Genomic DNA, 13758 nt, shown 5'->3' on the forward strand with positions numbered 1-13758 from the left:
ACAGGTGGTCCATTTATTGGCGTTCTCTGTGGATGCATGTGCGAGTGAGTCTGTGACAGTCTTTATGTCTGTGAGTGAAAGGATTCCTGGCAACTCCCGCAGTTTGCCGGGCCGTGCAGGACTCACAGCGAGGGATGATACAAGGTGGATGCGTGTGCATGCGTGACTGATGTTGAAACCTCTCTTTAGTTTGTTTCCATACTACCTGGATGAGGTGGAATGGTACTTACAGGAAGCCCTGCAACACAAAAGAGAAACCAAGCGTTAGAAAGTAAATGCTACAAGTCTCTACAGACACATGAAGCACAACATGCGAGAGCTGCAGCAGGCTCTGGTTTATATAGCAATCAATTCCTCTGAACAGTGGTCTGCAACAAAAAAAACAAAACAACAAAAAACCTGCACATGCAATGTGGTTCGTTAGATGATGGCTGCAATTAACCACCTAAATACAGTACAGAACAAACATATTAGAGCTGCCGCCAGCACAGTTTGTGGTGAACCCGTTATGATAAACAGACTGCTGGATAATGGGTCATGTTTTGCATTAGGAAATGAAGTCATGTCAGGACTTTGTTTCTTAAGAAAATAAGGGCGTATTGGATGGCGGAAAAACAGCGAGTAAAAAGGTCGGGGCGCGCTGGCAAACTGTCTGTCCCTTTAAAGTTGGGGGGGGGGGGGAGAATGAGATGCTTCTGAGATTTCTCCGGGGCAGTGTTTCTGCCGTGATTGAAATGCTCTGATGTTGAGCCTCAGCAGCAAAACTACATTCAGCTTTTCATTCTTTGCCTAACAGAAAACAAAAGTAATGATCAAAGAACTCTTTTAGTTGTTAGTGGCCTTTTTTTTTTTTTTTTAATAATCTCCTTAAAGTCCGAGGCTAAGACCAGGAGCACTATTAAATCACTTAAATCCCTACAAAGTGAACGCATCATTAGCAGAATTTTTATTAGCTATTCCTTAATATGCTATCCGATAAAACCGATAATGATGCTGATTAATGCAGCTTATAGTGTATGATGTCACTTGGGGCTCTGCCACCTTTGCGGCTTCAGTACAGCATACCTCATCAGCATGAGTACGACATCAAACACCAACATAAAGTCAGCAAGACTTAAAACAGGCTCTCCTTAAAACACACACAAAAAAAAAATCCTTGTTAACATGAACAGATTCTATTGTGGCCTTGAAGTGGGCTCTTTGATTCAGCAGGAGCTTTGCATACGTAGAGAGAGATGAAAATGCATGTTTTAGGGGCGAGCATGTGTCAAGAAGAAGAGGAGGGAGGCGTTTAGGTTCATGAGGGATGAAAGTTTATCTGTGTCTGGATGCTTCGACGGGGACCTCCCGGGCCAGACGGTTAGGCAAACAAACACACTAGCTTGGAAAGCCACACAGAAAGACAAGCTTTAACTACTGAACTTGGGACAGGTGTGTATATGTGCTTGTAGACTACTGAGAAAGAAAGAGACGCAGGAGCAAACATAAGAGAAAAGGAAACAATTTAAAGAAAAAAAAAAATGAGGCATGTAAGAGAGAAGACGACAGCGAGGGCTGATTTTAAGATGCTTAACTACTCTGTCTGCCCTCTTTCCTGTTATTTGTGTTTGTGCGTTCCCTTCTCCACTCTCATTTGTTTTTTTTTCCCTGAGAGAATGGAGGAAAACCTCTTCTGGCCTTTTAAAATGTTGTCCTGGAGTCATCAGCATCAGGATGGCGAAACAGCCTCTCCATTTAATATACGTACTCGCTCTGAGCCAGGATGCAATGTGAGGATGAGAGACTAAAAAATACAAGCGATAGCCTAAACAGAACCACGACGGCCCTTCAGACACGGACCATCTGCCTCAAATAGGCGTCCACTCTCGGCTGAAACCTTAGCAGCACACATCCTCCAAATCAGGGGTGGGTAATTAATTTTCCCAGGGGTGTGGGCCTCCACAACAGTCCCAGTTTCTTAAATTAATTCCCCACTCCTGCTCGTAATGATGAGGTTTCCATTAAACGGACCTGGAGGACACCCAAAGGGATTTCCACATTTTATGCTAATATAAATTTAGTTAGACAGTAAACTGATTATCGAGATTTGAGACCGGTCACTACTGCTCTCCAAAATCCATTAAAAACATGAGTAAGGTATAATGGTAAACTGGGTCAGTCCCGCTGAGACCGTAACGCTGCCGTGAACACTTACTAGTCCACCAAATCTGCCACAGCAAATTGACCCTAACAAATCTAATTTCACTTCTTGTTTTTTTTTAGTAGTTTCAGAAAATGAGTGAAACTCTGTAAACGGTAAGATTAAGACTTAAGATTTGCATCTCCAAAGAAAACCAAATTGCGCAAACCACACACAGGCCGTTCATGCCGGCAAGAGACTAACACATTGATGGTGTTCACCTTCTGCTGCGATTTCTAGAAAACAGAAATATACTGTTTGGCCGCCCTCTAGAACAGAAAAAAAAAACATGCAATTCCGAGTCGAGATTTATGGGACGTTTTGCTCGACCCGTCACCTAAAAGATGGACGTTTGATCAGATAAAATAAAGTAAGCAGACAAGCAGAAAGGGATCACTGATGATCTTTCACTTAGTCACCGTGTTCACAAGAACAGATCCCATCTGTAAACATCCACCTCAGTGATTCACAACCACAATGGAAATTTTACGACAGTGACACATATCCTGCAGGTTTTGATAAAATTGCCTAATACTGTCGTGGAGCCCACTTTTAATAAGAAACATTTAAAAATTGGGATGAGTGAGACTTGTACAACATCCGCTCCATCTTTCACAATGACATTTGTGAAACAAGACTTATGTCCTTGCTCTGTTTTGGTTCCTCGTGGAGTGTTTTTGTGGTTTGGATCGATTGAAAAAGCAGCACCATAATGGTGGGTAGCGATGTTGGCGAGGCAGACTCATTAGGCTCGTACTACAGCAGCTGCTACCGCTCAGCAAGAACGACTGACATCTGGGCAAAGTTAGTGGAACCACATGGCCAGAGTTAGCACTATGTCGGCGCAAATGGAAAGGGACAGGGAGAAGGGCCAACTGAAGCCCATCATCCAGTGGCCTGACTCATGGATCACTGCCTTTGCTGGGCCCTCGCCTCGAACTTACCCAGTCACACAGGAAAAAGAGGGATGGTGTGTGAGTGCGATGAAGAAAAAAAAAGTGTGTGTTTTCCAGGAAAAGAGGTTAGAAGGAAAAATAAACCGTTAAATGATTTGATGGGCATTACTTACCAGGTTCCCCTCTTCTTCCCATCCTTCCACGTTTTCCTGGAGGCCCTGTGGAAACACAGACAGAGCGATGAATTGCCAAAATCAGCACCGCAGGGATGAGTAGAAAACGACTCAACCTCACTCCCCGTTTCGCTTCTGCTGCTCGAGCGCTGTTTGGCATCAAATGCGTACGAGCTGGCAGAGCGCTAAAATGTCAGCGCACAAATTGCACATGTAGTTTCAGTTTCAGATGCGAGAAACAAAAATAAAATGACAGAAAAAGATTTCTTTAGAGCTAAATGCACTCTGTGACTTTCAGTTTGGCTGGACAAAGACTTTCATGTGTGTACAAGACTCTTCCCTTCAAGTTGGGCGACTATCACATTCATCTCTGGCCTTCATGCAGCAACTTTCCTCTGGTCCTGTTATGATGCAGCCTCCACTGTGACCTTTCTAGTGAAAAGCTTTTTTGTCATTGTTGGCGAATTCTTGCCAAGCTTGGAAAACTAGGAAGAAAGCTACAGAAGGGACGGGAGATGATGTGAGACGTTAGACCTCATGCTGCTAGAAGACCATGAGTCATTTTCTACACTTCCATTGATTTGCGTCAGTGTCTGCTCGGTGATTTCACAGAGGTACTGTTCTTACAACTAGTGCACTTGATTGCACCCCAAAGAAAAATAAGGTTGTGATCAGGCTCAGAAAGATCACTCAAGCTTCCCATTTGGCTTAAAAGCTGTAGCTAGCCACAAAAGGTTTTCCAAGTTCTCTCCATATGTGCTATGCACCAAGCTGGCTGCTTGGTGCATAGCAGACCAGCTTGTAGTCTCTAATTAGTCTCTAATTTACACTGAAAATTTTTAGCACAGTTTGCCACAGTGTTATAGCTAATTACATTACACCCAAGCAGAATATTACAGGCTGAGTATATTTTGTGGGCTTATTTATTTAAGTAGAGAGGTCTCAAAGTATTTTTCTTCTGCACCCTTCATTCACCCATAAGCATATGCATTCACATGTCCGATGTCTTTAAGCTGTTTGTTTAAAATGTACACTCACACTGTGATGTATCCATGAGGGGCAACTTGGGTTTAGGATTCTGGCTAAGGACACTTCAACATGCATGCAAACTGCTTCTTTTTGCCTACTGCCCTATCAGGATATCACGATAAGCTCCCGTCAATGCTGATGCACATCAACTGTGTGGTAGCAGCGAGCGGTACTGCAAATATAGGCATCGATCTGATACTGATCACTAAATCACTGTGGGTTTTCCTTTTCACAATAATGAGTTACTACAATAAAACACACCTTTCAGTTTTTCATGCATTCTGAAACTTGGAGACCTGAAATGTAAGGGGCTGTCCCTCACTGAGCCTGGTTCTGCCGGAGGTTTCTTCTTGTTAAAAGGGAGTTTTCTTCCCACTGTCACCAAAGTGCTTGCTCATAGGGTATCATATGATTGTTAAGGTTCTCTCCCTATTATTGATGTGTCTTTACCTTACAGTATAAAGCGCCTTGAGGCGACTGTTGTCATTTGGTGCTATATACCAAAGTGCTTGCTCATAGGTGTCATATGATCGTTGGGTTTTTCTGTGGGTGATTTGGTGCTGTATAAACAAAACTGAATTGAACTGAATTAAATGTGCTTGTCCCTAAAATACTCTGGGTCAGCTTCTTTTGTTTCATTGCGCCATAGGCTATAAATCCAAAACACATGACAGTCAGCACAAAAAGGTTCAGACATTTTTCACACTGCATGTTTGAGGTTGTTTCTTTTTTCCCTCTCAAATAAAGGAAATACATTTAACACAGTTCAGTGGCTACAAACTGGAAAAAAAAAAAAGATTGCTCAGTTGGTGCTAGTATCGATCCGATACAAATATCAGCACTGGTAATGATAATATCGATATTCGTAATCCACTTCTACTGTGTGATAGTCAACCATAAAGTGGATGTGCCCTGAGAGCAGCTCCCATGCACTCTGCAATTTCAGTTTAATATTTCTCTTACGTTGGGGACATGCTAGCCACAGGTTTGTCTAACACACAGTTGAATGTTCACTCCATTTCCTCCTGTAACATTAAAAGCAAAACACCAAAAAAATTTCTGAATAAACTTACGAGTATGTCAATACTACTGCTGGGTCGGCTATAAGGAGGCAATAGGAGCTGAAAGGATGTGTCAAGAGAGGCATCAGAAGGAAAGAATTACTCTTTGGAGCTTGTGAGAAGTATTTGAAATATTTTGTTGGTAGATCATCGAGAGTATTTTATTTTAAAAGCCCAAAACACTGACTGGCATCCTTTACATGTCATTATTTACCTTACTGAAGCAGCCATGTAAAATATTTTTTTGAATTTACTGCCAAAGTAATAGGAAAACATTCTTAATCGAATCACACGTTCTGATATAACTTTTTGAGGTTCTTTTCAAACTTGCGAGGCAAGATGGAAGAAGAATAAGAATGATAATAATCAGAATAAATAAACTCTGGACTTTGACTTACTTGTCCAGTATTGTTTTTTCTAATCTAAACGGGGTTATTCTAGTATCAAAAATCTTTATACTCGGCTGTATACACCATGCGCTTACACACCACTCTGCATTTAATCATTAGTTGTTGTTCATCTCTAGCTCTCTTGCACAGTGTGTCTTTTGTTCTGTCTTCCTCCCCTTCCTCCCAGCACCAGAATCACCCTGCATGAGCCTGGTTCTGCTGGAGTTTTCTTCCTGCTAAAAGGGAGCTTTTCCTTCCCACTGTCGCCAAGCGCATGCTCACAGGGAGTCGTTTGATCGACACAGGACTTATGGTAGCCTCAAAACGATCACTTTCTTTCTGCTGCATGTCAGAACTTCTTTTGTCAACCTCTCTGTGAAAAATAAATTCTGCTTGTTCTGAAAATGAATCTCAAAAAGCAAATCTGATGTCAATTTACTGCACAGGATCCAGACATGGCAAGAAAACAGGGCAGCTAAAGTAACAAGTAAGCCTTCAGCTTGCTTTCCCATGGTCTAAAACCCTTCTGTGGGCAACACCTCACTTCTTCTGTCTTTTGTTCCATGTGACCGCCCTCCCCTGCTCTCATAGTGAAATCAGAACCACACTGGTTCCACATAAATGGCTCTGAGCATGTTTTCTATTGTCATTATTGGGGGTATTGTAGTGGCCTAATCACTTCCTGACTCTGCCAGCCCTTTCAAGGAGACCTCAATCATGGTCTCCCACCTCCTACGCATGTCTGCCTCTCCTACTTTCATCCTCCTTAATGCAACAGCAATGAGCTATTAATGACACTGGAACTCTGGGATTGAAGGAATAGTAAAAAAAAAAAAAAAAGTAATAACTTTAATTAAAGAAATGAAGATTGACCCTTTTTTTAAGTGCTCGACTAAATCATATTTTTATGCTGTATGTAAGTGATTCCATTTGCCATTTTAAGCTCCCACAGGATTTTGCTGGCAAACTAAAAAAACAAAACAAAGAATAACAAAGGAAACTGAGTGGGCTACAGCTGTGCACCCACTGCACTGACTCTCATTTAAAATTTATGTTTGAACAGTTTTACACTTTTAACACCTCTACACCTTCAAACCTCAGGCACAGATGCCAGCCGTGTTATAATAGCCTCCATATTTCACAGTGGGCTTGACTTCCCCTCCCTCAGCCTCCACCGTCATAAACAGGAGTGGGAGATGCTAGAGTAAGCCCAAGGCCTCTGAAAAGAGACTAGATGGAGAGAGATGCTAGATGACAAGTTGGAAAAGCTGAAAAAGCTGGAAACAGGGAGACAGGAATGTGCATGGGAGTGATGGGATGGGGAGGAAAGACCAGGAGGTAGAGAAATTAGATGGGAAGGACAGAGAAAGAGAGTCTTACAGATATAAGAAAAATGACAGAGGAAAGGATTGGCAGACAAAACGAAGTCAGCAGGCATCGATGGATGAATGCTTTCACAAGTCTTGCACGTACATGGTCTTTGGGTGCATAAAATTCTTCCTTAACCAAGCACATACTTCATAAGATATGGGTCACCACGGGCCATGCCTGCTCTACCTTTGTTTGAGATTTGAAAGGCGGCCGTCTGCATGTCGACAGGTTAGTGGCCAAACACTGGAGGGGCAGGCGTCAGAGTGACTGAAATGTGGGAGCGTGATTAGTCCTGAGTGGCATAGTTGAGGGGGAATTGTGGCGGGTGATGACAAGCTGATGTAGGACTAGATTGACTGGAGGAATTAATGGGAAAAGCAGCAGGGCTGGAGAGCAGAGTGTAGGCATGTGTGAAAGCAGTTCAGATTCCTGCTCTAGAACAGCGAGGTGAGCGCATATCGGCTGAGATGCAAACAAATGGCCGTGGCTCGACTTGGGTTTCAGCTCTGTCTTTCTGTTTCACTGTGGCATTTCTGGGTCAGCTGAGGTGAAAGGAGTTGAAAATGTCCTACGGGTCTGCAAGGACACACTTCAATCTAGTAGAGTCAGCAATTTTGAGGTTATCTGAATAATCACATGTAAAAAAAAAAATCTCAGCAGGTATCATCCAGTCAAAGTGTGCAAGGCATGAAACAGAAAGGTCGTGCAGGCAAATGTAAAGTTTAAATGTAAAGCAGATTAAAAACAACGAGTCTAAAACAATGAAAAATCAAGTATCACACACGTACTCCTGGGTGACATTCTGGTTCCAACCTCCATATGTCGACTTGTGTTGTTATTTCAAAGTGGAAACATGCTCATTATGTCATTTAAGCAATGCTGCACCAACTCCACGAAGTGATAACAGCCTATTGAGCCTACAACTAGGTGCAGGCAGTGATGACAACTTATAATGATGATTTAATGGGATGATAACACACAAAAGCAGGTTTTCATTATACTCTTTAGAGGTCTAGGTTGCTAACTGACTAAAAGATGACTGTACAACTCCAAGACAAAGCAGCAATACATTTCCCAGAGTGACTGGTTGATTTGCACACTGTAAAACAGATGGGAGGATGCTAAACAAACAGACGTATGGGGTTAAGGTAGAAAAATGTGAACTGATAAATGTGTAATACTGGATATTTAGGAAATAAGGCTACATATAAACATGTGTGATGTGTGCAGATCTCTTTAAGAAATGCACAAAAAAAAAAAAATGCTGGACACGCATGAGCTCACTCAGCTGAGCACATGTTAAGAAATCCCTGGGAACAGCACGATAACACGGAAACATACAACGAACTTCATTTGAACTGCAGATAAGTGCGCGTGTGTGTATGTGCACGCTCGCCGGAGGCACTTGATCTCAAGCTCCACACAAGGAGCATTTAAGGTTTGACCGGGAGACCACAAGTGAGCCAATACCCCCCTCGGAGTGTCTATGTGTGTGAGAGAATGTCAGAAACCAGTGAAAAACAAACACATGGATCTCTGTTTAGATACAGCATCCTTCTCAAGTCTTCACACAGTATCTTTCAGGAAGCCACTAAAGATTGACCAATACTGAACATCACATCCTGTGGGTAAGCTCACACACACACACACACACACACACACACACACACACACACAAAATTCCTGCTGATAAGTGAAATCGACCTGAGCGGCGCCGTAAGCCATTTTTCCATCAACGTTTTTACAGGTTGTAAAAACTATTTAAACCCACCGTGGTCTCAAATCAACAAAACATACACGCCAGTCCATCTTCCATCTACTCCTGTTTGTTTCTCATAGCTGAAGTTTGGCACGATCGAGCTACTGTGACATTTATCGGAAAGAGGGAGCTTCGAGAGAATAAAGTGCACAATGTTTGAGAACTGAGCCCACCTTATCTTTGTTAAGGTCCTATTTTGTTTAACCTAGGTGGGATCAACAAGAGCTAACTAAAATCCATCCATCCACCTTCCCCACACACAAATATGGGAAAATTAAATTTAGTGCAAAGAACGGGAAAAGTGGGCTGGACATATCGAGAGGAAAGTCGAAAAGGTCTGTTTCTTGCTTTCATAATAGCTTTAGGTGGTGAACCTACAGCATATCATCTCTTGATTTTGCATTTCAAACAAAAGACGCTGGGGAAGAGAGCCAGAGATGAATAATCACTAATGATAGATTTTTTCCATCTTTTGTTACAATCATGAAAACTTTGAAGAGGTTTTTCTGCGCAGATACCTGAATTTTCTACACATGCTGGTGAGTTAAAATCACCTTAAGCCAAATTTTGACCACATTTGTAGAAATGCTGACACTAATATTGCAACACTTGACTCAAGATTATACTTGCAAAATATGTTTATAGCAACTAAACGAACTGTTTCCCCTTTTGTCAAAAACAGAATTTATGGTCTCATAAGGCGAGGTTAAGTACCGTCGCTGCAAACCAATGCTGACATCAGGCATGATTGCGAGGATTCCCCAGTTTCGCAGAAATGTGGACAGCTGTTAAGCTTCTTTGCCCGAAACAAAACTACTTGTCTCTGTCGTCTCCTGATCCGTCCACGTTCGTGTTTGTCCAAGTTTTGTTCCAGCAAGCTGGAGGACACATGCTGTGGGTGTAAACAGCTACAAAAAGACAAAAAGAAAACGGATGTGAATCACGTAACGATGATTCGTTCACCAGCTGCCCTGCATCTCTCTTGTTCTGGGTCAGGCGAGGTTCAGTGGCTCAGTCTGGGTTCATGAATATCCGATCTCAGAGTGGGTACAATCAGATATCCAAATCAAGCAGGAAAAATAGTTAGAAAATCCCAACTCAAACCTATTAAATCTCGTTGTGACAGATGTCATAACAACCTTGCATATCATATATATGTGCAAATGATTACTTAATATTCTTCTTACTTTAGTCAGAGAAAATTATTATTTCTGTTCGCAATAATTTATTTTTTATGGCTCTGTTCTGGAACCAGCAACAAAGACCCCAGTATAGTCACGGCTAAAAGCGGGCTTCCAGTAGCTTCAGTTAATTAAATCTCACAGGCAATTTAATACATAAAAATATCCAATAAGTTCATTTTTCATATGCTGCAGCCTCATGTTGTTTCCCACTGATGCCGTGGAGATCTCACGTAACAAGTCATAAAGTAACCTCACCCCATGGTTCTGCCTGCACTGGACCCAGATCCTTCATTCACGTTAGTAAAGTTTTGGCAGTGTTTCATAAAGCTCAAGAAATATCACCAAAAGCACAAAGTGTTCCTGTGCCGTTTGGCACTCATTAGGTCTCACTAGTTATGTCCTCACTCTTAGTCCGAATACAGATGGAGAAAGACATGAGGAAGAGAGCACAGGAGAGGAAGATGAGAGATTGCTTTCAGGGGTTAAAACTGATCAGCAAGTGATATATAGTAAACTAAACATTTTAAAGCTTACATGCATTGTTGTTATTAATTTTGATGTTTTTTCCTCCTCATCAGTGGGGAAAATACACATTATCCTCAGATCTTAGGGTCCCTCCCATCTACCAATCCCCCTTCAATCCCTGTTTATGGGGTACAGAAGTGAGCAAACATCACTGACTACTGTCAGAAAGAAGATGAAAATGGGGTATACGTGTTCATGTTTTTTTATTAGTTTGTGGTTTTGGGGGATTGTTTAGAGCTTTTTTGTAAATTACTTTCATGCTTTTAGTTTTTGAGTTTCTGAAGTCTTCCCCAGCATTTCAGTTAGTGTGAAGCTGCTGTGTGTTGCTTTGTTTGTCCACCTTTTCCTGTTTTATTTTGCTATTTTTTTTCTGTGCCTTGTCCTGCCACCTATTACCTCTCCTATATATATATATATATATATATATGTTGTATGTTGTCCGAGTTTCCCCTTACCCTTTGTTGTGCTGTTTCTTAATGCTATGTGTGTATTCCCTGTGCTCTGTGGTTTCTGGTATTTCGATGTCCTGCCCCTGTTCAGTGTTGCGTTTTGGACTTTATTTTTGCCTGACGGCATTAAAGCTGATTTTTTTTGAGTTACTCCTGTTTCTCCAGGTCGACATCCTGTCTGCCACACAGCCTTTCCTTGACAAGAAAAGCAGAAAGTGTGAACAGTGAGCTATATATAAGGCTGGATGTATAAAAGAAGGTGTCAACGGAGGTATCAGGTTGCACTGAACTCAACTATACACTGCTGATGTACCAGGATTGCTGGTTGAGCTGGACTTTCTGGCATGACGTCGCCACAAACCTCTTGTTTTACACCAAACTCGACCGTTTTAAAGAAAATGTACAAAAAATGTCCCTCATATTCCAAAGCTTAGTACAAATGGTTTTAAGAAATAATCTTATTCTTGGAATTCCTGCAGATAAGACAGCAAGTCGTAAGCAGGGTAAGAACTGTTGTTGGAAGTCTCACCAGATGATGAACAGCCTGAATCACATCAGTAATACAAACCTCTTGTGGATTAAATTGTCTTTATAAAACTTGTCTGCCTCTCATGTGGGTTGAACTTTGGCTCTGCGACTGTTGATATGTGGTTAGAGAGAGATGCTAGTAAACATCTCTCTGGTATTCAAGCAAAGGTCATCTTTGATTGGGAAATAAGATGCGGCAGAGTTTCGGCTTTTGTGTTTGAGTTTCTGCAAGCGTTGCGTGGCAGCAGAGTGTCTTTCTCTGAGTATGTTTGTGCGAAGGACTGGATGCCTGCTTCACGCCCATGAGTGTGATCAACATATAGTTTTCTTAGCACGCTCCGTCACAGCTGAGTGACGCCGCTGTAAACCTGCATGCGAGCGATGTATGTATGCATGCTCTTAAAGTTGCAGGGTTGTTTAGTTGTCTGGTGCATTATTCATTTTGCCCTAACGAGCTCAATCTCTAAAAACTCATCAGGTCGGCACTGATGTGGGTTCGCATAATCCTTGACAGGTCATTTGTGTTTTTAGGGTGACACAGTGTATACTTGTAGAGAACTTTGATTGCGTGTTTATATTTGTTTGAAAGTGCGCACAGGTTGGAGAGGAAGACACAAAGGAGCTCTGCGCTGGATCTGCCGCTGCGATGTCTGGCAGGTGGTTTGTGTTGAGCGCTGGGCTGGTGCTGAAGGCTGCCTGGGCATTTATCGTGTGACACACCTAATGAGACGTGAAGGCAGGGACGGGACTGCCCCACACAGAGAAAGATGCAGTCAAAACAATGACAGTATCCTTGCAAAAACACAGCCAGCCCCAGCCAAGCATAGCAAATACATCAGATCACAACAAAGAAGACCAAAGCACCCAAAGTTCAGCAGACAGAGGACAGAGCTTTTGCCTTTAGGTGCTACCAGCTGTATTTACAAACAGGCACAAACTAAGGCCAGAAAGGCAATGGAAGGGTGGAATTTTTTTTTTTTTCCACTTTTTGGAAAAGATTTTTTCATCTCAAGAAAATGTTTACGATGAGCATGATGAAAAATATCATCTCATAACTCATTGCCTGAGTAAATAATGGCCTAAACTTATGTGACACTTGGCAGAAACGGATGCGGACATGTTTATGTGCAACAGTAAGAGGAGTGACGTTACAAGAAATGTGGTAAAACACATGATAGCACATGACAGTAACGTAAACTGAAGAAATATTATTTTTACGTTTTTGTAGATTTTATATTACAAAACTTAGGGAGGATGCAGATTTGTCGCTGTGGCAACCTGCTTTTTAATTTTCACATTGCGTCTGGCTTGTAAAATATTAAAAATTGATGCCAGCAACAACAATTCAGCGCTCTTGCTACTCTCGCTAAGAGTGGACATCCTGCAAAGCTTACAAAGAGTACAACACGCAACCCTGAAAGAGGTGAAGACCTGAAGAAACGGTGAATACGAGTCCCACAAAAACCATGGCAACACATGTCAAGTTTGAAAAAGACAGGCTGGATATTTCATACCACTTCTGGGACGGTGTTTTTGTGTATGTCCTTCCAACATTGTCATTCAAAAAAGGCACAGATACCAAGCCAAAGGTTGTGAGTTAGGAGATGCAGGTCTTTACTGTTAAAAAGCAAGCAGATAGTAAACAGCATATCTGATATTACCAATACAGACTTCGTATATTTGAGGCACAATCCTTTGTTGAAGAAAATATGTTAAAGTATCAGAACTCCTTTCAGCGCATTTGGACAACAGTTTTTGAAGATAAAAGTTTCAGACTCTTTAATGTGACAAACATCAACAGCATCAGTGTGTTCAGTGGTAGTTTGACGGGGTTATTTTTGAAGTGTTGGTTTCGTCCGGGGCCAGCCTATGGTGAACGGTGGTCTGTAACAGGATAAAAACTCTCTTTTATCTTTGTAGCCTTTATTCATTCATAAAATGTGGTTCTAGTTTCTGGAAGTTCTGGAACATGTTAGGGCAAAACTGGAGACCTGGGCATGGGGAGCGCGGGGGTGGGTCTTAAAGTGCGGAGGCATAAAGAGAAAAATCGCAATAATCACCATGAATACTCCAGTATTTGTGTGTGTGTGTGTGTGTGTACACCATGGTTGAGGAAACATGGTGTGAATGTTCAAAAGGCAGCTTAACTCCTGCTTTAACAATTATCTTATTCCACCTTCTGTCGTTCCCACAGCTTTCTTCAAATTTCTTCAAG

General features: G+C 41.9%; 1 protein-coding gene across 8 annotated transcripts in view; it reads right to left on the bottom strand.

The window, feature by feature from the left end:
- Positions 1-13758, bottom strand: part of col23a1a (collagen type XXIII alpha 1 chain a) — a 126533-nt gene that overhangs the window by 32310 nt on the left and 80465 nt on the right. For all 8 annotated transcript variants that reach the window (XM_040016098.1, XM_040016095.1, XM_040016099.1 and 5 more), the window contains exons 3-4: positions 3249-3293; positions 231-238 (exon numbers count right to left, since the gene is read on the bottom strand). In XM_040016098.1, coding sequence (XP_039872032.1) covers positions 231-238; positions 3249-3293 — 53 coding nt within the window. The remainder of the gene's footprint in view (positions 1-230; positions 239-3248; positions 3294-13758) is intronic.

Source organism: Simochromis diagramma, unplaced genomic scaffold (assembly GCF_900408965.1).
Source record: "Simochromis diagramma unplaced genomic scaffold, fSimDia1.1 OVJJ01000685.1, whole genome shotgun sequence".
NCBI classification, from domain to species: domain Eukaryota; kingdom Metazoa; phylum Chordata; class Actinopteri; order Cichliformes; family Cichlidae; genus Simochromis; species Simochromis diagramma.